The sequence below is a fragment of the Cyprinodon variegatus genome, unplaced genomic scaffold (assembly GCF_000732505.1).
Source record: "Cyprinodon variegatus isolate N-32 unplaced genomic scaffold, C_variegatus-1.0 Scaffold70, whole genome shotgun sequence".
Lineage (NCBI taxonomy): Eukaryota > Metazoa > Chordata > Actinopteri > Cyprinodontiformes > Cyprinodontidae > Cyprinodon > Cyprinodon variegatus.
The window spans coordinates 559787-585011 of record NW_015150523.1 but is presented as its reverse complement, the minus strand read 5'-3'; the positions used below and the strand labels follow the sequence as shown (position 1 = coordinate 585011).

At 38.4% G+C, this 25225-nt stretch overlaps 1 protein-coding gene across 3 annotated transcripts in view; it reads left to right on the top strand.

The window, feature by feature from the left end:
* Positions 1-22381, top strand: part of met (MET proto-oncogene, receptor tyrosine kinase) — a 97048-nt gene extending 74667 nt beyond the window's left edge. Inside the window, exons 13-20 of one of the 3 annotated variants that reach the window (XM_015372243.1) lie at positions 685-819; positions 3584-3844; positions 6822-6902; positions 11854-12035; positions 12138-12247; positions 12728-12893; positions 13094-13230; positions 20263-22381. In XM_015372243.1, the coding sequence (XP_015227729.1) occupies positions 685-819; positions 3584-3844; positions 6822-6902; positions 11854-12035; positions 12138-12247; positions 12728-12893; positions 13094-13230; positions 20263-20542 (1352 nt within the window). In that variant the 3' untranslated portion in view covers positions 20543-22381. The remainder of the gene's footprint in view (positions 1-684; positions 820-3583; positions 3845-6821; positions 6903-11853; positions 12036-12137; positions 12248-12727; positions 12894-13093; positions 13231-20262) is intronic. The other 2 variants (XM_015372242.1, XM_015372244.1) reach the window with 2 other exon arrangements.
* Positions 22382-25225: the final 2844 nt, after the last annotated feature.

The following is a 25225-nucleotide window of genomic DNA, read 5'->3' as shown; positions in this document are numbered from 1 at the left end:
ATTTTGTGTGTGTGTACTTCTGTGCCTATATGGATGACTATGATCCTGTGTGATTTACAATATGTCCAATAAGTCCGAACCTGTGAGCCCAAATTGTTATTTTTTAATCTATTATGGTCGAATTTTGTGTCATGCTCAAAGGAATCACTAAAAGTCCAAAATTAACACTGCTTTGGTACTAGGAACATCTTAAATCGTGGGTTTAAAGCAAGAGGCCCTATGTTGGATTCATTTTCTAAAGCCAGTGCTTGTACTCATCTATCACGACTTTATCCGCTGGTTTTCGAAATTCCTGAACTTTGTTTTCACATTGTGTGAATTTTTTGTTCCTTACCTCTTTCTGAATCCCTTTTAGTTTGACACTAAACTTTTATTACAGTTTTTAAACACATTGGTGTAAAAGAAAATGTCTGTTTTTTTATTTGCTTAAATGTATGACTTTTGATACATTAATATTTGCTTCCAAATGAAGTTGGGGGAATTTTTTCTAATCTTTCCTAAGCATATGTGTCTGCAGCGCTTGGTTTGCATGGTGGGTTCGGAGGAATTTCTTGCGTGGGATGCACTGGTGGAAACACTTAGCTTTTCTGAGTGATCTGTTGCTCTCCCCTGTTGTTTCTATTACTTTTTCTTCCTGTTACCCTTTTACACATTTCTTTCTGTCTGTGCAACATTTATTTCCAGATCTTTCTGAGGTGTGGTATGATGGCCGGGGTCACATCCAGCATCTGGACAGGCTGGCTAACGCGAGGAGCGTCAGCCCCACTAACGAACTGGTGTCCCACGAATCAGTCGACTATAGGACAACCCTGCTGGAGGGTACGTCAAGCAGATAAGACCCCCTATCCCGTCCACCTTAACCCCTATTCTTATGTACCTCCTGCCTTACCTGTTGCCTTCAGTGGCTCGCTCTGCATGCCTCATTATACATGTTTCTAACTAACAGTCTTGCCTGTGCAGATTCTCCGCCTGCAGACATTCCAAGTCAGATGCTAATCAGATGCTAATCATGGGCTATGTGATTGGTTTTTTGAATTATAATCAAACCAATCATATAGCCATCAAAAGGCTCCAACAATCCAGAAAAAAACAAAGGGTGGCTTATTAATTAGCATCTGACTTGGAGTGTGTGCAGGACAATGGACCTCCATGCGGTTTAAATACATTTTAGTGCTCTAACTAGAGTTTGCTCTAGTGTGAGCAAACAGAATTGTCAAAGACGCCTGAATAGGTGTTGAAACGTCTTCAAAAGTCTGGTTGCCTTCCCATTTAAGCCTGTTTGAGGTAACTAACAGCCTTTAGTACTGAGTCAATCACTAAGAAAATTGTTGTTGTTAAAATGATCCATTTTAGGTTGTGTTGACTGCATATTTACTAAATATTAATGAAAACATACTCTGTTTTAAAATAAAATAAAGAAATTCACAAGTGCAATTTTGAAAACCAAACATGTCTTAGAAATTCATCTAAGCGCAGATTGTGTCCTGTGCAAGGAATTGCGAAAAACCTAAGAGCTACATATCAGACCCTAGAAGCCTAACATTTTTTCTTTTTTTTTTTTTCTTTTTTTGGTGGACAGCTTGCCAGGACAGCACCTCTTTTTTTCTTTTTTCTTTTTTTCTTTCTTTTTTTTTTTTTTTTTACAAATAATATGGTAGTAAGACTTAGTTATCCAAAGTTCAATTTAAAAGAACCAATAATACTAAACAGCCTATATGGTGATGCAGTGGTTAGCAAAAATGTCCTCAGCCTGTGCATGTTTTCTATTCATGAGTATCTTCTTTCCAGATTCACATGCTTCCTTCCCGAGTCCAAAAACAGGACTGGTTCCTTTAAATAGCCATACGTATGAGCCTAATCATTGTGCCTTTGTGGCACTGCCTACTCCTGTACCTTTCTCAGTTTTTAGAGCAGAGCTGCCCAAAGTCGGCCCTTGTATACTATCGTATTTTAGAGTCCAAGTTTAGAAAACCCTGTATGGTACAGAGAGCTTGGTAGAGAACCAGGTATTGAAAGCATTAAATCCATAAAAAAGTGGATCAAACTTCCTCCCAAACCACGTTTGGCAATGTTCTTCAGAAAATCCTGGGATGTGCAAATCTTTTCGCCAAGAGGTGCTTTTGTTTCAGCCAAATTCTTCGAATTAAAAATATTGTCAATATGAAATTTGTTTATTTTTTTTAAAATGTAGTAACAGGGACAAATCCAGAATCCAGCTGTGTGATAATAGAAACAAAATGACTGGGAGACTATTTAGGAAACCTAACCACAGGATTGTCTCTAAACCCCCAACATGGAGGGAATTTTGCTCCAATATTGTTGCAAAGAAAAAGTTTCATCAGTAGAAATAATAATAAAAAAAAATTATAACTAGAGATTAAGCTTTTTAAAATGTCTTAATAAAAAAAAGGATTTGAGATTAAGTTTTCTGACATTTTTATTTTTTTTATAAAATTGGGATCTTTTATTTTGTAAATTTTTGTCACATTTTATTGTTTTTTTATGTCTTTTTATTTAATATTTTTAGATTGTGTTTTCATTTTGCATGTCACAAATGCATTATTTGTGTATTATAATTTTTTCAAATGGGGAGTTACTTTTGGGGGTACGATTTCTCTAGATTGAGGAGTGAAGACGCATTTCTAGTGGTCAGCATGAAAGTTTGGGTTGGGCTTCAAGTGAAGAGAGTGTGACCTGTAAAATGCAATTAGGAAAGATTATTTTTGCAAAACTAAATCTAAAAAAGAGAAATTGGAAAAAAATACATATTCAGAAAATAAAAGATTTAAACTTAGGTTTGAAAAAAAGTTCTTAAAACCTCTTTTTTTATTAAGAAGACTTTTCAAACTTTCTGGACTGCATTCTTTTTTTATTTCCGTTTACAAAACGCTCACTCCATTGACAAACTGGTTTAGGCTGTAGATGGATGAAAATATGGCATTACAGAAACTATCAACACAATGACCAGAATGGCTGAACTAAATGATTTCAAACAAAAGAAGACGAAAGAAATTCCGAAACAGGAAAGGGGGTTAAGAGGAAGTAAAGAGTCAGAAAGACTAGACTAACCACAATAAAACAGGAAACAACGGATGAGGAACTCAGAAACTTAAACATTTAGGTTCATGAAATTTCACCTGATAACAGAGTAAATAAGGAATCAAACTAGGATGGATGGACATACAAGAAATCTCCTAACTTATGTATCAGGGATTGTTTTTTTATTGACATCTGGGGACCTTGTGTGGATTCTGTTCTGGTACTGTGATCTCCAGGATCAGGGCTGAAGCAATTTCTATGGGTGCATTAACTAATGACCTAACGCTTTGCTTTAAGGGAAGTTTTCTTCTATCTTTCACCTCTATTTCTGTTGCATTTATTAGCCTTCTACAAAAACATTCAGGAAGCAAATCAGAAGCTTTTTTTCCCCTGTTCTGCTCGTTTTCATATTCGGGTCAAATATCTCTCCGTCTTCATAGATGTCACCCTCTGATCATCTAACACACCTTGACGTCTGGAGGTCAAGGTGTTGTGATAGACCAACCGACATCTGACCCCCTTCTTCTCATTTCTGCCTCACCAGATCAGGGTGTCGACAGGCCCGAGACATGTCGGGCCGCTCCTCCCGTCTACAGAGCCAATGGGGAGCTGCTGTCTCCCAGACTGCGAACACCAGGGAGTGGGATTGGCCTGGGCATGGAAGGGGACTTGGTATCACCCCTCTTGATGGCTCCTGTCCACATCGACCCATCCTGTCTTCACCCAGACCTGCTGACTGAGGTGCAGCATGTGGTGATCGCAAAGGAGCAACTGCTGCTTCACGTCAACCAGGTCATCGGCAGAGGTCAGTGATCTCTTTCCTAAGGTTTGTTTTTTTGTACTGTAGGCATAATAAAAATGGCCTGAGGACTCATGCAGAAAAGAGTTAACAGCTCCCAGACTATAAGTTGGGGGAAGGGAGAAATTGTGATGCACGTGGCTCTTGAACTGCTAAGTCCCTGCCTCTCTATACTTCTGTAAATTAGCATAGATTACTGTAAGTCAACCACCAATAACCATGGCAACAGTGCTATGCAGCAGCCACACCATTGGGGAAATTCATAATTCAGCTGCTACATTTAGTTTAATTACAGCTTGATGCTGATTATTTTAGTGTATGTGAATATAACTCCTATGCTTCTGCTTAAGAAGACAGTCACCAGACGTTAACTGGGATTTAATGGAAGAGTGTCAGATAAAAAAACAAAAATGATGCTGGTCATCACTTACAGAGCCTGCTTTAAATCCTGCATCATTATAACATTTATTATTAGAATAATTGGAGTTATTATTACAGTATAAAGGAATCCTGAGTTGAGCAGGCCAGCAAACGTCAATGAGACACGTTCATGCCATCTTTGTTATTAGTCGCCGCTATCGGGTAGCGATAGCCTATGGCGACAGCGGGCAGCTGTGACAGCAAATCCCTTAATGCTTTGCGAGGAGAAACATTCTGGGATACATCTGCCTTTTCTGATGCCTTTCTTTTCTTCTCATATACTTCATATACACTTTTTCTCTTGTGACCCTTGGCCATTTTCAAAGAACCGCAAAAAAGAGTTTCAATGACTGGCTGAAACTGTAGCTCACCACAGATATACACCTTAAAAAGTGCATGCGCAAAAAAAGATACAGTAGCTAACGGAACGGGGACGTAGGACGGCCTTACGTAAACATTTCATCACAATGATTGATAATTAGGAGGACCACTTATTTAGATGATCCACCCAGAAATAAAAGATTGTCCTCTATACCTTAAAGTATTCCATTTTGTTGGGAGTAGCAGATCCCCTGTATTGTGGCGGGCGATAGTGCTGGGAGTCCCCAAGCTCTCCAAAGCAAAGACCCTTCGTGTAAACCGGGGGCTCTCATGCTAGAATTGTGTTTGGTGTTATTGCTCCACTTTAGCAGTAAATGCAGCCATAGCTGTGATGACAGTAATCCGAGCCACAGTTTAGCTGAATTCGATGTAGCTGGGCAACCTACGCATGAGGCATGTGGCTGGCATGGCACGGTTAGAGTGTGAAGTGCCTCAACTGTCAGTCATCTCATTCTGAAGAACGGCTTTTGCTAAGAACACAGCATAGTGAGAGGACTTGAACAGTCTGAACAGGCTGATAACCCACTCTTTGTGTGCTAGCGGGTCACATCGATTCCTGAAAAAAAAAAACATTGTTCTAACCCTCATTCAGCCACGACCATTACTTGATTATGAATCTGTGGGGTTGTCTACACCTTGTCCAGGTTGAAAATCATCACACTTCACTTGTAGGGAGTTAATCTACTAAAAAAACTTGTTGATTTTTAACAAGATTTGTTGATGATTCATATGCCTTTTATTGTCCTCTGTGTAAAATTGATGCATGTCTAAAGATGCAAGAAACATGACAGAGGAATATATATATATAGTTTGCATCCAACTGAGGTGGTTTCCACTATTTCTGTGCTTCAGTTTCATTACTCAGGATAAAACAAGAAAAAGCTCCAATTTGTGAAAAAGCGTTGGGTCGATGATGTCTGTCACAGCCTTTAAGAATTCCAAATATAACAAAAACAAAAAAATGTTATTCTTTGTGTGTCCTCAACATGTCCCCAATACCTCACTCAGTCATAGCGTTCATTCTGAAGAGGACTGTTGCTGATATGAACCATTAAGCTTGGTGGGTTTTTGTTCTGATAAACATCCGGTCACTGATAAAAGCAAATCAAGTTGAAAGACACCTGATTGTCTTTCAACCTAAAAAGAAAATTCTTAAATTGGGATGGATTTTATCATTTGTTCCACTCATCTGAGGACAAATTAACCCATTTAAGTGTCCTGCCATAAAACAAACATGATTTCATGACTTTAGAGAAAAAGCTACGTCCCAATTACAACCAAGCGTTATTTATACCTTCAGGCTTTTGCACTTCACTAAAAGAGATTTGTTTAAAGTCAGGCCGAATATAAAGTATCAGTGAACTTATAAAAAATAAAAAATCTTTGAGCAGTGGACACACAGGCTCAAAATTAGCCCATTTTACCACATCTAAGTAGGCAGTTTAAACTGAGAGATCAAATTTGATATCGAACAGAGAAGGAGCCTTAACCCTGTAGAGTTCCAGAAAAACAGCATGCACCCCCCACCTCCTCTGATTGTGAATGAACCCCTGCCGTCTGGATTTGGTGGCTGCTGGAGAGCTTTAAAGTGGCATAGGATGATTTGTTCTCAGCTAGTGTTCCCAGGGTCTGATGTGGAAAGTCGTAATCCAACACTTCTAGCCATCTGCAAGGACGTGATCGGAGAACGCCGCGCTCATTCCGGTCCTGCAGACTTCTCAGCCTGGACCAAGCCCCCTGGCTTAAATAAGGGATATAATTCAATAAAACACACAATAACTTAGTAGGGTTGGATGCTTTTTATTAGCCTGTTATAAAGCCTAATACTGAGTTACTTGGGAGGGACTGATTTTGGGGGGTTACTTTGAAACAATTGGCTGTATAGGAAGAAAAAAAAAACACTTAAATTGTCTTTTTATTGATTAAAGAACTATTACTACTTACGGTACAAAAACTGTGAAAAGACCAAAGTCCTCCTAGCTTCTCCTAGTTGTGCAGACACTCTTTACTATTTACAAAAAAAATGTCTCCTTTACCTCACAGGTTATTTCCAACTAAATAACTGACATAAAATGTGTGACCCTTGCCTTGTCTTTGCTGAAGCCATTTTGCACATGCATCATCAGGTTTGAACAGAAGCTTTTTGAACTCTGACTGATGTACATCATGTTATAACCTGCAGGCCACTTTGGCTGTGTTTTCCACGGAACGTTGCTGGAGTCAGATGGGCAGAAACAACACTGTGCAGTCAAGTCCCTGAACCGTAAGTAAAAGCTCTCCTTATATCTAGTAAGTCAAGGGTTTCTTAATCAGGTAAGGGATATAGGGGATCAGAATGAAAGGTTGTATAAAAGTTAAGGCAAAGTTGCTTCATTCATAATTGTGTTGATGATGCAAGCGTGTTTTTGATAAGCATAAAAATCATCCAGCTTTGTACATAGTCTGATTTTCAGATTTGATGTTTCAGGTCATTATAAAATCTCTCATATCCAATAGAAATCTAAAACCTAAGTAGATTCATGTTAATATATCCGCATAGAAACACTCCATAGGCTGAATCAAGCTAATAATTTGGGTTGATTCTGCAGCACACGGCAGCCCATCATTTGGAAATATAAAGCCATCTGCCTGATAATCTAATCTGTGATCAAAATAAGACAAATTGAATAACAAATCTTTGGGAATCTTTATCTTTTTGATGCTAAACAAAACCGGAAGCCAATCTCATCCATATTTTTTACTTAAACTGTCTTTTTTCACTGTCTAATATAAAAGGATGAATTTAGATTTTTCAATAAGGTTCTGTATAAATGTTTCTTCAACATTGAGAAAAAAGATATGCTATTCCCATAAGCCTTTTGTTAATAAAGGGAAGTTCTCAGAGTTGAGGATGACTATCAGTTAGCCAGAGAACCATCGCTGCTTTAAGTGACCTTAAAGGAATAGTACACCCAAAACATGATTAGCCTTCATTTTCTACTCACCCCCATGCTGAACAACACTCTGGAGTACTTTTTTGATATCTCAAATGCATCTGGAGATCTGGGAGGCTTCTTGCTGTCTGCTGACATTCAAATAATGGAGGTCTATGGTGCCCGAGGCAGAAAGGTCCATAAAAGTCCACAAAAAACGTGTCAATATTCCTCCATACTGCTCGTCCAATGTATTCCAAGTGTCCTGAGTGGGTAGCGTCCATAATTTACTCGAAACGAAGTCATTTAGAATGTTTTTAGAGCATAAACAGTAGTGTATAGGATTTCCTGAAAGCGCGCGCCGGCGCGTTCATGACGCTACGGAAGCCGGCAGACCAAACCAGATGAAAGTGCGCATTCAGCATCTGCTCTGCCGATAATGCAAGCGTAGAAGAAGAAATGTGCTGTTTACCTGTGCAAAGAAAGAAACAACGAAAGAAAAATGTCTGAGGACTACAGTGTTGAGGAAGAGCATGAGTTCTTTGCCGAGCTGAATGCGCACTTTCATCTGGTTTGGTCTGCCGCGGTTTCCGTAGCGTCATGAACGCGCTTTCAGGAAATCCTATACACTACTGTTTATGCTCTAAAAACATTCTAAATGACTTCGTTTCGAGTAAATTCTGGATGCTACCCACTCAGGACACTTGGAATACATTGGACGAGCAGTATGGAGGAATATTGACACGTTTTTTGTGGACTTTTATGGACCTTTCTGTCTCTGTCACCATAGACCTCCATTATTTGAATGTCAGCAGACAGCAAGAAGCCTCCCAGATCTCCAGATGCATCTGAGATATCAAAAAAGTACTCCAGAGTGTTGTTCAGCATGGGGGTGAGTAGAAAATGAAGGCTAATCATGTTTTGGGTGTACTATTCCTTTAACCTTGTAAATCATTTATAAGGTGAAAAAGTATGTTACAGTGGGTAACTAGGTCATTCCAGCAAAGTGAAAAAAGTTAAAAAAAATAAACCACTGGACTTTGTTTTCCAAGTTCGAAGACCAAAACATCTCGCCTGGTCAGCTAAGCCAACAGGGACCCTAACGACTCCCTTTTCAGAGGCATAGACCCGTATCAGGTCTTGCAGGCTAACAACAACCTCAGCGACTCCCTATTCCTAAGGGGTGGACCTGTTTTTTTGGTTCAATTTGCATGTTTTTTTAAGCCATAACTATACTTTAGTTTGTGCCACTCTCTAAGCCTGGAACTCAAACCCTACTCCAGACATTTTGAATTGAGAAAGCTTCCTAAATGGGAAGAGAAACATCTTCAAACTTAGAAAACAAAGTCCAGTGGATTGCTTTTTTTTTATTTTATTTTATTTTTTACTTTTTTTTACTTTGTTGGGATGACTATGAGCTGGATGAATCTTCACCAGCTTGGGTAACTATGGAAATTAACGTTCTGACTTGTTGCTGCTCCGTTTAGTAGAAAAAACATCTGTGCCTCAAGTTACTCTGACTAACTCTGCAAAGAAGGGATTAAAAGGTAGGGTTTTGCATAATTTGTGCAGAAGTATTAAGACGTTATGTCACTGTGCTCTCCAGGTGTAATAGTTGTTTAAAATATGAGCTGATCCAAAAAAGCAGGTGACCAACTTGCGCCAGCTTTGAGGACTGTTATGCTGTTCCTTCAACCTTTAGGTGATTTGTTTGTCTTCTGCCCATAAAGGGATCTATTACAGAGTGTAACTTCATATTATCTAATTTACAAAAGTCTAAACTAACCCTTAAAATTACGACTAACCTTGCCCTGATTTAGGTGAGTTTGGATTACAAAGATTATTTCTGTTGACTGAATATGAGAAAAAAAATGCTTTTATAGAACAAAAGTTAAAACAGGAGGTAACAAACTGATCTAAAAAGAGAGGCATTTATTTTGCATGTCAGGCAGTAAGGAAAAAATATTGTAGGGCTTTGTAAAACAGCGTACCTAAATATGTGGTTTTAACTGTGATAATTAGTCAAACCAGGTTACAACAGAAACCACTCAGCTTCCAGCAAGGCTTGGTGCAGTGTGTTCCTGTCTAAACATGCACACGCTCATCTGTCTGCACTGTACTGCATCTTTACTGTATGATGTCACATCTCCCAACAGTGGGATTATGGATCTCATTCTTTCAAAGCCCACGATCCCTTTGAGCTCAAGCTAATGGTGATGAATGAGCTTCCAGTGGTGAGGACGACATTAGGGTCCCGGCTAATCTTGTAACCTGTCAGCTGAGGCAGGGAGATTGATGCTGAAACGATATGGAGGAATCACCCATGCAGACAGGAGAAGCCACATGCAAAACGGAGGCAGCCTCAGCTCAGGGTCTGGTCCACAGGGACTTTAACCTTATTTTATTCATTGTTGGGAACAATCAGGGCATAGTGCTAGTTTTGGCTTTTTGTGTTTTGTTTTACATCTTGGTCATAATTTAATGCTCTATGATGATTAAACCTAAAGCCCACTGACCCTTAAGTGAAGCTCACCATCTACCTTAATACCCCCTATTTCTAACCAGATTATGTCAGAGGTAAAGGAGTAAAGGGCATGATCCTAGAAACAGGAATGCTTTCAGCAAATAGACATTGGCAAATTTCTGATGGGCTCTTTTTTTTTCCAGGATAGCTGTCTATACTTTGCATTGCTCCTAAATGTATAGAATATTCCAGGACAAATTTTTAGTGGTACTTAAACAAAATGATAATGACTGGCATTGACATAATGTAGACCATAGGAAAGTATACAGTGGAATTGGCAGATAATGAAGTCCTCAACTTTATGGAGAGTTAATAGCTACAGACCTTCACATGTAATCTGGCTTTTAGCTTATTCCCAAAACTGGTTAATAAAGCTTTGTGGGAGGGGCTTCCATAACTGAGTGGATTTATTCAATCCTAACAAAACCAAACTCTAGAGCAGTTGGAGGGTGTTTTCTGGAGTGGCCAACTTAATCTCAGTGTTTGGCAATACAGTGAACTATTGTGCTAACAAGTTGTCGTGGGGCTTTAAGGTATCTCACTGCACTATGTCTAGTGTAAGGCTTGATGTTGGGTCGTGGTGTGGGCCTGGTTTTCAGGAATTGGGCTCAAACCTTGGTGAGCAGTTTGGAGATGACCATATTCTGTTTTAACATGAATCTATACCACGAAAAAAAAAAAAAAAAAAAAAGGTAAATGAACATACAGTAGATGATGGGAGAACTTTACTGAGCCNTGTTTTAACATGAATCTATACCATGAAAAAAAAAAAAAAAAAAAGGTAAATGAACACATACAGTAGATGATGGGAGAACTTTACTGAGCCGAGCCCTATAAAACTCATTTTGGATAAATCAGAACAGATACTCTGAGCCAGGCTGTGTTGTCCAACATCGATATCTGATCTTTTAAATGCGTTTCTGGAAGATAACGACAAAATGTCTACAAATATTCCTCCTAAACTTGTGAAAAGCCTTCCTTAAACAGTTTAAGCTATTATAGCCCGACTGTAGCATGGAAGGCAAGGTTTAAATTGATTAAAGCCTTGCATCTTTTGAAGTTTCTCTTAAAGCAAATTTTCCTGAATATAGTTCAAAGCAGTGGAGAAATCAAAGATAACGATCCTCACAGTCCAGTTGATTTGTTGAAGCACAGGTATGATGTCTCTACCATCAGCTTCAAGCCTAAGTAGATCCTCAAGGGCGCTAGTTTATTCTACCCGAGTCGGCCTGCTTGATTCTTTTGTGATTTTTGAAATATCAGGGCAACATATTTTGTTAGCTGTTTCGTTGGCTCTGTCCAGACTTCCATCTGCCTGATCTGCCCTCTGCTAAAAGCTGTAATCTTCTTCATCTCTGACACACTTCTTCAGTATTATTCTGCTGGAGGTAGTTCTTACTTTGGACATCCTTTTCTCTCTAACCTTGATTTTAAGTTTCTTCATTATACTGCTAAATAATTCCTTGTCTCCCTTCCTGAGGGTTACTTTTGCCTGTTTCCTTTAGTTCCTTTCAGATCTGAGTTTTATTAGCTTTTTTTAAAGGTTGATGCCCCTGAGAAAGATTCCTACACTAAGCAGAGAAAAACATTATACCAATCTACTGATGTTTCCACTGAGAAAAAATAGCAAGAAAAAGAAATGTAACAGAGCCATTGCAATAAGTTGCATCCTTGTGCTGCAAGAGTTTGGAGAGTTTGAATCAGAGTATTTGAGTTCCTGTCTTTAATATTTAGCATTTCTCTTAAGGTTGAACCTGAGCTGTATTATTTATCTACAGGAATTACAGACTTGGAGGAGGTTTCCCAGTTTCTGAAGGAGGGTATCATCATGAAAGACTTCAGCCACCCCAATGTTCTCTCTCTGCTGGGCATCTGCCTTCCACCTGAGGGCTCGCCATTGGTGGTCCTGCCCTACATGAAACATGGCGACCTTCGTAACTTCATCCGCGATGAAGGACATGTAAGCTGCAATGAAGACATTATAAAAAACTAACGCCTTGAATTTAGATGTTGATATTTTGGTTTGATGATTGACCAACTGGCAAATGTGATTGTCATCCAGAACCCAACAGTGAAGGACCTGATGGGCTTTGGGCTACAGGTGGCCAGGGGGATGGAATATCTTGCCAGTAAGAAGTTTGTCCACCGAGACCTGGCTGCCAGAAACTGCATGTAAGACACTTTAGTTACATGTTTCATCCATTGTTTCCTCCACAGTTACACCTAACTTCAAGGAGTCTAAATATTTGATACCAGAACTGTGTCACAGGTTGCACTGTTCTTAGGGAATATGACATTCTGGATCCAAACTACATACATTAGATATGAATACATTGTTAATTAATAAAACTAAGGATGCGCTAACTCTACTGTGCATGTCTTGCCTGTCAAATCACACCAACTGCCAATTTTTTCTAAAAAGCACATGGCATTTAGTGTTTTAGAAAATTACAGTGTAGTAGGATCACTGAATGATTTCAAATAACTTTTTTTAAGCAGTTTTGTCTCAATGATGGCTCCCATTTTGTTTCTTGTTATACATATGGAAGAAAAGGCGATGAAACTAAAAGTAACAACAAGAAAGTAACAACAAGAAAAGGCAACCAGATTAAATGAAACCATGCAAAAGTAACTAATTCTTTGTCCTGCCAGGTTGGATGAGAGCTACACAGTAAAGGTGGCAGACTTTGGTCTCGCTAGAGATGTTTACGACAAAGAGTATTACAGCGTCCACAACAAGAGCGGAGTCAAGCTGCCCGTTAAGTGGATGGCTCTTGAAAGTCTCCAAACCCACAAGTTCACCACCAAGTCAGACGTGGTGAGAAATCTGTATTTATTGTAATCTATTAAAAATGTAAAGGTCTTACATTTCTTGGGTAAAAGAACTGAACCTTTACGTAGAGAAACTTAGCATGTCATATAAATATGCTCTTTAAACCATGACTTTTTCCTCTGATTGTGACGTTTACGACAAATATTTGTTAATTGAGGAAACTTATCCTGCTGCGTTTTTTACAGTGGTCTTTTGGAGTTTTGCTCTGGGAACTAATGACACGTGGAGCCCCACCATACTCTGATGTGAACTCCTTTGACATCACGGTCTTCCTCCTGCAGGGGAGGAGACTGCTGCAGCCGGAGTTCTGCCCTGATGCTCTGTAAGTTTGCATAGATTACCAGCTTTTGTTCACATCATTCACAGCTTGTTTAGTCTGATTATAGGTATATTACATCTAAAATAAATGTTATATGGTTAAAATTTGAAAGTAGAGAAGTAGTAGGTAAACTAGTAAAGCTCTTGATGCAGATTTATTACACGTAGGCATTAAAGATGTAAAAACATGCAAACTTGAAAGGGTTTGCAAAACTGATCTACTAATTAGAATGTGTCCATTTAGCACAATTATGGAGAACATACGCTGCTCATTGCAGCAAGCACAATACTTTAAGGAGGATTTGCAAATGTAGTTACATACCACCCACAGTGCAATTTATAAAGTATAAAACGTAAGGTATGCAAAATTGTCTGTGATTATTGTGGTGAGAAAGAGGCTTGACAGACAAAATATACAGACAGAGAATATATTCAATGCATGTCAACATACTTGGTCTGTCAGCAATAAAAGGGACATATCAACTATCAAGTAGTTCTGTTTAACGGTAAAGCCCTTTGCAACGCGGCAGTTTTTTGCATCTGGATGCATCATTCCAGATGTTAGTACAGTCTCCCAGGGTACTGTTTCTGGTGTGCTGACCAGCAGCGCCAGATTGATTCTAGAGGTGTGGGGGCTGGGGGTGTTATGTTGCCTTGCACCTGTCAGCGCATACTTTTAATCACCACCAGTAGATCAAGGGGAAATGGAAACTGCAACAAGTCTGTCAGAGTCTGAAAACTGAAATAATTCATCTGACAAAATGCAACCCTGGGAGTTTATGAGGGTTTAATTTTTTTCCAAGGATCTCTGTGTTTTTCGGTGATAAAATGACATATTATTTCATTTTATAATGACATTAATAGCTTCTTTCAGTTTGTCACTATCTAAGACAGCTGTCAGTACAACTGTGGTGCCAAAAAAACCCCAATCTGCCGCGGATGTTTCTCCACATGTTTCTTTTTATTCAAAGTATGCTTCAGGAATGTTGATTACTAGTAAGTGAATTTCAGACAAACGTTTTGTCTTCTGTTTTTGTCTTGTAAATGGATAGATTTTTTTTTCTTTTGGAAAACTGGAAAACAAACCAAATCTTATTTTATCTTTTTTAATAAACTCAACACTGTAGTATCATCTTTAAGCTCGAGAAGAAAAGTAACCAAAACTCCTGCCTTTCAAACACATGTCCAATCTCTTCCCCTAAACTCTCAGGCAGTAACACATGTTTAAATAAGGTGCTCCATAACAGTTTTGTATCTGTTATCCATTACCCACGTAATCTCAACTGGTCAGATACTACAGCCCTAAAAATTACACATGCAATCTTTTATTTATGCAAACAATTTAGAGCTTGTTTTGGGGGGGTTTGGTAGATGGTTGTGTTTTTCAGACAATAAAAAACCTAATTCAGTGTTTTAGAATATATTCATATTTCTGAAAAGTCCAGACAGTTGATTTATTTTAAAAAAGGATGGCAAGCTACCAAATATAATTGCATAAGAGGCTGGTTGTTGACAGAGGGCTGTATCCAAGCACATTTATAGAACATAGGGCTTTAGCAAAATGATGCACTGGTAACACAGATAAAACCAACCTTCAATGGATTATTAAGCAAAATGTATTCAAGGGTGAGCTATTTAAAACATATCTGTTTAAACTATCCTTTCTTATTGATCCAGTTTCATATTTGAATTTTCTGAAACACATATTTAATTTTTTCATTCTTTAAGCCATAATCTTCTAGATCAGAGGTTCTCATCCTGTTCCTCAGGTACCCCTGCCCAGCGTGTTTTAGGTGTCCCCGTGCTTCCACACACCTGACTTAAATGAATCAGCCATCTGCAGCACTAGGTTGCTGCTGAGGAGTCCACATAATCATTTTAATCAGGTGTGCTGCAACAGAGAGGCTCCTAAAACCTACAGGGCAGTGCTACCTGAGGAACGGGATTGAGAACCTCTGATCTAGATTACAATAATAAAGAATCCTCTCTCTGAAAAAAAGTTAGAAAAATTGTTGAACTTCTTTATCAAAATTTTGGGGGATGATTTCTGGGGGGTGCGCAGTGGAGCAGTTGGTAACACTGCTGCCTTGCGGCAAGAGGGTTCTGGGTTTGAGTACCAGAGTCTTTCTGCATGAAGTTTGCATGTTCTCCTTGAGCATGCGTGGGTTCTCTCCGGGTACTCCGGCTTCCTCCCATAGTCCAAAAACCTGACTCTTAGGTTAATAAGCTTCTCTTAATTCTCCTTAGGTGTGAGTGGGTTTGTGAATGGTTGTTTGCCTCTGTGTTGCCCTGCGATAGACTGGCAATCTGTCTAGGGTGTACCCCGCCTCTCGCCTGTATACAGCTGGAGACAGAAAATGAATGGATGGAAATCTGCATAACATACTAAAAAGCTGTGTTTTCAGTGCCTAATGAAAACATATTGTGTTATCAAGAGAGAGCAGCTAGAAAGAAAAGCAGTAACAGTGATGACCTTTATAAACAATAGACATATAAAATATAAACATAGATACATTTTTTGTTTCAAATCTCAGTCAGCTAGAGACTAAAATGGATGGTACACCACATCAATCGCTAGGGTCAAAAAAAAGTCACCTTCCTTTTTTTACCACGTTTTAATAGAAATCATGATAAAGTATGCAAATTATTTTCTGTTTGCCCTGTATGTGATAGATCTTCGTTTCTGTGGTCTTTCCCACAGATCACCCATCAGTCATGCTGCTGCTGGCAGTTTTCACAACAGCTGGATATATTTTTACATCTATAATATATGACCTAGATGAAAAAGACAAGAAAGACATAAAACATGATTTTATTATCTTAATTTAAGACATCGCTTTTTTTAATGATTAAAGTAAACATCTTCCAGATGACCAAATTAGTAAATAGAATTTGTAATTTATGAGTAGAATAATGACGTCCAGATTGAGAAAGTTTTTATATGTCAGGCAATCATGCTTGTCTAATTCTAAGGCAGTCCTAATGGTATTAAACAAAGCTATCTTTTTGCTCCTTATTGAATTTCCATCTCTTTTTTAATAATAAATGTTTAGGTTGGATCTGTTTTACTTTTTCTAGATCTTGAATCAGACTAAAGTAGCCAAAATTCAAAACCCAAGGAAGACCAGCCGTACTTCACCTTACACCTTACTAGTTACTAGTATATTTTTACTCAAGTAGAAAAATAAAGTATTGTTATTGAGGGTTATGGTTCGGTTATTTCAAAGAGTTAATGAAGTTAGTGTAACTAAATGCATTTATATACTACAATTATATATATATATATATATATATAATTCAAGTAGTTCACTTAATTTAATGCAATTACTCTGCTTAAAGCGGCTTCATGTTTCTGTGTTTTTTTTATGAAGAACTTTTTTTTTTTGCCTCTGACATTGGATGCTTTCAAACTAGAAGTTGCTATTAATTTTTTTACATTTGTTGTGATGCGTAACCTTAGGAACCAGAGCAAGTTTTTTTTTTTTTTTTTACACCTGGGAGCAAATTTTTTAGATCTCTAAAGTTGAAATAACACTTGAGATACTTCAGCAAGTACCAGCTAACGTAAAAAAGAAGGCCCCAAAAGTTACAGAGCAGAAGCAAAGAGAAGTAAGAGGAGCAGGAAATCCAAGCCATTTCTTCCATCAATTATTGTGGACAATACTTTCTTGCAGGAAATCTCAGGAGGTTGGCTAGTAATGCTTGTGAACAACAGATGTTGTCATCCATGACATGTTACCATGAATATTCGAATGCAGCCCAGATAATAAACCCTTGGCATTATTTGCCCTTGTTGAGAAAGTCGAGATAACCTGGCAGAAGTAAAAACAGTAACTGAAGCTACAGTCCTCTTAACATAGCTGTAGATTTATTTATCGGTAAGTTTCTGAAATAATCATAATTTTATCATTCCTGTAAGAAGATTTCACCATAAAGCATGAATAAATGTTTGCCTGTGATCTTTTTTATATCGGTGTGTAAAAAGGATCCAGGTTTGGTTAATAGCAACATAGCTGCTGTCATGTATTGTAAACATCAATAATGTAAACAATGTCTCTCTGAGCTCCTGACAGCATATAGCCCTTTAGTTGAGCTTCAGTACCAAGCCGATTTAGTGGATTTGAACATTAGCTAAATATTTGTTCTTTAGTTCTACATCTGTGTTTTTTTTTTTGTTTTTTTTTTACTTCCAACTGAAAGTTTCACACATTGATCAAAAGTGTTGGATTCGATTTAGACATCCTTAAGTGCCTAAAGTGCAGGTTGGTCTTTCATGTAACAGATTTAGAAACTTATGGAAATAATAACACCAGTTACATCAGAGCTATATTGTAGAACCAAACCCCACAATAATCTGAACAACTGATAAGTTTATGACATATCGTGTCTGTGTGTGTGTGATATATTGGGAGGGGATGGGAGTGTTCGTCTGGAAGGGAGGCAGAGGCCCAAAAGTACACATGAGGAAGTGATATATTTCTACAAACATTCCTGTAATTCTTCCCTGCTGATGCTTCTCAGCAGACTTAAGGTAGCAACAGGAACCAGCATGTAATTTTAACTTGTATAATAACGCTGCAAACTCTGTCAGTTTTTAATGGTATGTTCTAGCAGCGCAAAGGAATATATATATATATATATATATATATATTTTTTTTTTTTTTTTTTTTTTTTTTTTTTTTATTTCTGTTGGAGTTTCGCCATGAATTATAATCACTGACTTTAGCTTTCAAGGCTGATGTACATGTCCTTTTTTTATGTCTCCTTTCTTGGAAGATGGACTCGTACTTTATCAGATAAAGTACTCATTTAGAGAGACTCCAGTAAAAATCCACTTTAATGTTCTGAAACAAATTTGAAATAAGAGCAGAGAGGACTGTGATTCTACTACAATTTTTAGTTTACAGACTGATAAACTACTAATAAGAATGCTATTAACCGAATTACCTTTTGTAAGAAAAGCAAAAAAAGAACTGTTATTGACTATCTATGTAGTTTTGTTATTATGTAGTGTTCAACACTGAGCAGGTTTATTGAACTTAAATCTAACAAGATGCTCTGTCAGCCCAACAGGATGGGTCACCTTGTCAAATCCTGGGCAAAACTCCACCAAAAACTCATCTTTTTTTTTCCCAAACAACATACCCCAGCATATCCCCAATGTAATGTTTTATAACTTCTAAAAAGCGTGTGCCACAAACCCAAAAAAAAAAATGTAAAAGTAAATAGTGATATTGTATGCCTGCACCAGAAAGACCAAAATCCAGTTTATTATTATAAAAAATAAGTCTATATAGTTCAAGCCTCCTTCCTAATAGTGTTTTGATAGTCCTTTTTGGGCCTAAATAGAACCTCCAGCACCGGGTGCAATAAGGTGATATAAACAGAGTTAGTGAAATCTACTGGCAGTACTTCTGAACCATCAGAAACCAGATGGGAGAGATTGCTGCAGCTACTAATTAAATCCTGACGATGCTGTAATGCCTCATGGTAAACCCAACAATTTGCAGTTTTCAAAGACCTTTTCCTATTTCAAGTTCCATTGATTTCTCCCCTCCCTGTTCTCTAGGAATAGCAGTACTATCACAGGAAATTGGGGTATAGTATAGTCATTTGGGGCAGAATGTTTACCAATTCCTAACACAGCTAATACACACAGGATTGACAACACAGACATTCAAGATATATTACATGTAAGATGTGTTTTCTAGGTGATTCTAGTCCTGTCATAATAGGGTAGCCTGGCCAGCTTGACTGAATTACACAGAGCGTGATTCCGTCTGGGAAACCGCTGTTGACTCTGGCCAAATCTGTTGGGACCAATCACAGCTCAGGAGGCGGTACTTTACAATCTGTCTTTCTGCTTTTCTGCTAGCATAGCAGCAAGATGGCGACTGCATTATGCCTGTTTTAATTATGCTCTTTTTGATGTCCTAAGTGAGATTGAGTTTACCTTAATTGGATTTTGACTCCCTGGTCTGAAATTTGGCAAATTAAGTACATTGTTTAAGATTAAAAGTCCTCCAAGTTGTGACGTGTGATGATTTTTCAATGAAATCAATTTTTTTGTGCATGGACTGGAATGAAAGGAGGGCAAAGTCTTTGTATGACAAGATGCTTTTTGTAACAACACATATATTATTCTCTCTATTTAAGTAGCCTGACTTCCTAAAATGATCAAAATAGGCAGGGTATGTTCATTGGAGCCACTCTCACCATTTGGCTTGATAAGCTTTGGGACTTTTCATCACCATAGAGTATCTGTGCTGAGAGAAAGATTATAAATGATCATTGGGTCATTTCTGTGACTTTGAGTACTTAGTTATATTGTATTTGTACGCAGGGTTCATGGTCAGGTTCTCCAATACAGGAGACAACTGGGTTCATAGATGCCAAAACCAGCAACGGTGATGATATTAGATACATAACTGTTAATGTCTATTAGTAACAGGAATACATTCATCCTGAACCTATTTGTTAAAGGAACAGTGTGTCAGATTTACCGCCACCTAGTGGTGCAATAAATTAATTACAATCGACCGTCTGGTGCCTCTCTGTTAAGCATGAGAACTACTACGGAAGGCATTCTGCAACATTCTACTTTCTGAATGGAAGGACACATTAACTTCTGTCACTTTTTAAATTCAGCTAACAATAAAAAGATGAAACATTACTCTGAAAGCACGACTGCCAGAAGCTGACACTGTTTAGCTGATCTGACTTCTGTGAAGAAGAACAGCAGCTGATAAATTTTGCATCAAACTCATCCAGTGGGCTAAGAAACAAACTAGCCGTCTCTGTTGGGGGACAGAAAAGCCCGCGATCTACATATCTAGCTATTAATTTGATATATCTGTGGTTTCAACTGACATTTAAAAATCATTAAGCAAATGCAAAATGTTTTTCCATGTGATCTATACTGTAATGTATTAGTACAGGGTAATGAATGCTTATAGCGCTTTTTCAGAGCTTATTATGTAGAACCCAGCAGCTGTGTGCTCTCTTGGTCCTGATGCCTGTCCTCTCCTCCCCTCAGCTACACGGTGATGATCGAATGCTGGCATCCAAAGCCCGAACGCCGACCCTCCTTCTCAGAGCTGGTTTCCCGCATCTCCGCCATCTTCTCCAGCTTCAGCGGGGAGCACTATGTCCTCCTTAACACCACCTACGTCAATATTGAGAAGATGACCCCCTACCCTTCGCTTCTCAGCTCCACGTCGTCTTCTTCGGGTTCCTCCTCTGAGCCCTCCACCTCCACGTCCCTGCCCTCCCACACGCCGCTCCTCTGTCGCGTGGAGCGCGATTGTTGCACCTGAAAGACTAAGGAAGAGTTGGCAATCGTCACTGGACAGTCAGACTCTGAGAGGGAGAAAGCAAGGAACTACTGTCTGTCGATGCTAAACACTGGACACTGCGTGCCGAGGACTCCACAGATCTCTTTGGGCCTTAGACTGTTTTCTCAGCGTAAATAGATTGTGATCCTTTGGAAATCTCAATCTGAAAAGAGCGTCTTCAAGAGATGACCTTCTTGACTCCCACCACAAACCTTGAGGAGCACAGTTGCTGTCAAAGAGTTTCAGCTGACAAAGCCTTCCTGGCAAAAAGCACATCTTACTTGCAGGTTTCTCCTCCCCTCGTGATGGAATGTGCTTGAAGAAAACAATGTCTTCACCTTCACTCTGTAATGTGAATAAGTAGGAAAGGGCCATGTACTGTTTTATAAACCCCTCTCTTCTTTATAAATTCAAATTGAGACAGTTTAGCCTGCTCTGGTGCATTATGGTGTTCCTGGTGGCTAAAGTCGGCCGCAGCAGCAAGTGTGAAGCCCCTGCTGCTGTGTGCATTTCACTGGATAATTTATTTGTATTCCGACCTTTAGACAGATAGCTTTCACATGGCTGAGGACAAAAAAAAAGCTTGTAAGTGTGGCCCACCCTTGTGAAACCCCCCAGATGGTTTCTAGGTCAGTTAATCATATATGAGCAAAAACTCGCACTTGAAAGAGCTTGGGTGATATGGAGGGAATTTTGTTCTATTATTTTTGCAATCAACATATTTTGTAAATAATTTTTTTTTTTATTCAATCCACAGACAAAAGTTTTAAAAACTTAATAATCAAAAACAGGTTTGACAGTAAGTTTGCTAGTTCTTAGATTTTATTTTGTTCCCACATTTTTTCATATTAATTGCAGGTTTTCTTCCTTTTTTTCTTCACAGATTCTATATTTTCTAACCGTATTTGTTCAAATTTCTCTTGTGTGTACAGGAGTTTTATAAATTGCATTAGTTTCTTCACTTTAAGCCCCATACAAACACTCGCTCTTGACCAACAAAAATGTTGTTGCTAACGTCCAGCAGACCAATAGGAAAGGCATCATGCTTCTTCACTCCAGAGGGATGCCCACCTGGAGTGAAAACTATAGCCCCATTTCCACTACCCTCTGAAAACCGATCCGAGTCCGGACCGAGCTTGGATCAGTTATCCGTGCCGAGCTTGATTCCTTACGACCTTTTACTGATCATGCCAGTATGGTTCCTCGCCTCCTAGTGACGATCTACGGCACTACTGCTATCTACAGGTAACCAAGCAAATCAATATGGCGGCGCCCGTAATATTCAGGAAGTTTGGTTATAATTGTGATGTTTTTGTTCTTTGCGGAGAGTCAGGCGAAGATGGCAGCCTTTGGTGAATTTTCTTGACAGAGTCGGCTTTTGGGAAGTGGATATGACAGACGATAGTCTAATCACGGCTTACAGACGCACAATGACAGACCCTGAAGTTCTTTACTAAAACCCAAGCAGAATCATCACTGGAAATCGTATGGCACGGTTGAGAAGCTAGTATTTTTATGAATGTCTGAAATTTCATGATTACGTAAGGCTGACTAGATAACGCGGTCTGCTCATGCGCTCGTTGTTATCGGAGAACCGCTCCAGAACTGAACCACACCGAGGCCCTACTGATGAACTAGTTCCAGTTTAGTACGGTTCGGTTCAGTTTTGCGTGCCATTTACACTCAATAGTTATCTCTGTTACTGTGCTTGGGCCGATCTCGGCACGGTATCAAAAAGGTAGTGTAAATGGGGCTAATGTCACCTGGAAAATGCACTTTGAAAAAAAATGGAATTGGCAAAATTTATTCTAAAAAGAGGAATTTGAAAATAAAGTTTGAAAAAATAAAATATAAAAATAATGAAATACTTAAAAAAACAAGACTTAAAAAAAATACCTTATTTTAAGTGTAACTTCTGGTTCTTTTTTTTAGTTATTTACATTTACAAAGTGTGTTTTTGGTTTGCAACAATACTGGGACCAAATTCCCTCCATAGAACCCTCTAAGGGAACAGAGATACAGCACAATAGAACCAAGTCCTGAGTTTTAGTTGTTTGTTTCTTTGTGACAGGTACACTCAACACACTACATGTTACGTTTGAATGAGGTCTCCAGTTTCCAACAACCTAATAATTCAAACTTGTAATCTACAAATTATTCCTAAACCCTTTCTTCCAGGAAGGAGCTCCTGTTTTAAGGATTTATGGTTCCTTCTTGTTCCTGTGTGTTGCAGACGTATCAATGCCTATTGAATTATTTCACATTCTGTCGCGTTAGAGCTGCATCACACCAAGCTTTAACCCGCCTACAGTAGATCTTGGTCTGACATCCTTTGACCGGATCCCTCTAATACACTCATGTTTGGGTCACTGTCCTGTTTAAAGGTGAACCCTAACCCCAGTATCAAGTGTTTTACAGCCTCTGAAAGCAATTTTTCCCATCAGCTATGGCCGGCTTCCATCTCAGTGTGGAAGAAAAACGTCCCCACAGCGTGATCATGTTTCCCCACAGGGACTGTGTCTACTGGTTGATGTTTAGGGTTAATTTCCCTTCACTCTGCATTTGGCATGTAGGTTAAAAAGTTGCTTTTTTGCCACCTCTGTCCCCTACTTGGATACATCATTATTTTCCTTTGTGGTATTCTGAAAGCCAGATTTACGGAGTGCATAGCTAGCAGTTGTCCTCAGTGTCCCATCAACAGGTTTATCTACCTAAGCTGTGGATCTTGGCAGCTCCTCCGAAGTTATCTGGGACCTTTAGGGCACCTATGTGAGTTTATTGTCAGTTTAATTGAAAAAACACACCTTTCTACAGTTTCCTTTCCAAACCCTCCTTATACTCAGAAGATCATTTTAAAGTATGTTTTTTGAGATGTTTTAAGTTGGGTTATTGTTTAAAATCTTACCTTTGCTTCAAATGTTTCCGCAAGATTATCCCTGACTTGTCCGTTGTGTATATTTGTCTTCATGACGCTCCAACAAAACTCTAAAGCCTTCATAGAACAGCTGAGATTATGATGACATTCAATGAAGTGAAGTTGGACTATCCAAAAAGATAACCAAACCTTCTTTTAAAGGCAATTGGTTGTGCTGGGTTTTGTTTGAGGGCATCAGTGTAAATTGGACCCAATTTGAATACCTGTGTAAATGTTTGAGATTTCATGCGTAAAGCTGTTTTTTTTTTAAATAGTCATGCATTATTTTCATACTAGTTGAGAAATTTTTCTATTTTGGATTTTAGCAAACAATTCTGATAGAAAACATTGAGCTTTGTTATTAAAATAGAAAAAAAAAAGAAAAATTCAGGGGTTATGAATACTCTTGTTAAGCACTACTCAAAGGAGGTTTGCTGTAGTTTGGTTTAATCATGAACTGACATAAGCTTGTAAACCACTTTTGTGATAATTTTAATTTTTTGCTTCATGTAGCATGTTTTTTTTCCAATGTAGGAACGGCTGATGGCGTGTTTGGCCGTTCGTGGACAGGAATGAATGTTTGCTCTGATGAGAAAAAAAAAATGCTGTACTATATTTTATATCACTGATGAGCCTCGTCATTTAAAAAAAAAACGTTCCAGTGTCACATGATGATCCACTTGATCAAACATTTTTTTTTTCTTTTGTTTATTTTAAGACAAATCACTGCCATTTTGTAAATAGAAAATCGACTGATACGGTCAGTGTGCTTGATGGAAGTCTAGCCATTTTTACCGTATTATGGGTAAAGAGTTGAATGGTGGTAGAAAAAAATAATCCCACCTCTCATTGCGGAAAGACTGCTGTCTCTTTGATGATGTCGGTCGAAGTGTAACACTGATTGTTGTAAAGTATGTGTGTATCTCTTTGTTTTGTATATAAAAAGTCTTGAAGGTACATGTTCCTCCATGATGTATAATGAACCTTGTAAGCATAATAAAGCTATGATTCAAATAATGTGTATTTTCCTAGTCTTTCATGTTAAACATGCTGCAAAAACATAAACATGCAGCAAATACAAAAAGTACTGCAAACTTAAGAATTAGACTAACACACAAAACACGAAAAGGAAAAACGCTGCGAAAAAGAGATGCTGCAATCACTGAAAATAGGAGCAAAATGTAAAAGGAACTGCAAATACAAACCTGCTGCATGCAAATAAATTCTGCAAGCTGCAATACTGAAGCAGCTGTTATGCAATTAAATGCTGTTGTAACTTAATATAACTTATCAAAAAACTTTTGATTAATTAACATGTTGTTCTGTGAAAGCCCAATGGCTGTGTGTTAGAACATCAGATGCAAGTGTTATTCGAGCATATATAATTATCAAACAGTCCACCTTGCGCATATATAGATTTAATTCATTCGTAAAACATTCATTCAGAACATAAGAATTTAGTAAGAAGAATCAAGTCATATTTTAGTAAAAACTCTTGATCAAATTAGTGAAACTCAACTAATTTGCTACTATGTACACTAAGAAAAAGAAACAGCAATGGTTTAAAACCATAATCAATAAAGTGATACAATAACGTCACAACTCTGGGCCGGATTTATCAAGATCCAATTTTGCGTGCGGTAATTTTCGCTTGCAAAGTGGAATTTTGCGCGAGGGGCTGAACCATGGTTTGCGGGTGATTTAACAAGAGCGATTGCGTAACTGGTGGCAGGTGCAAAACTGTTGGAGAC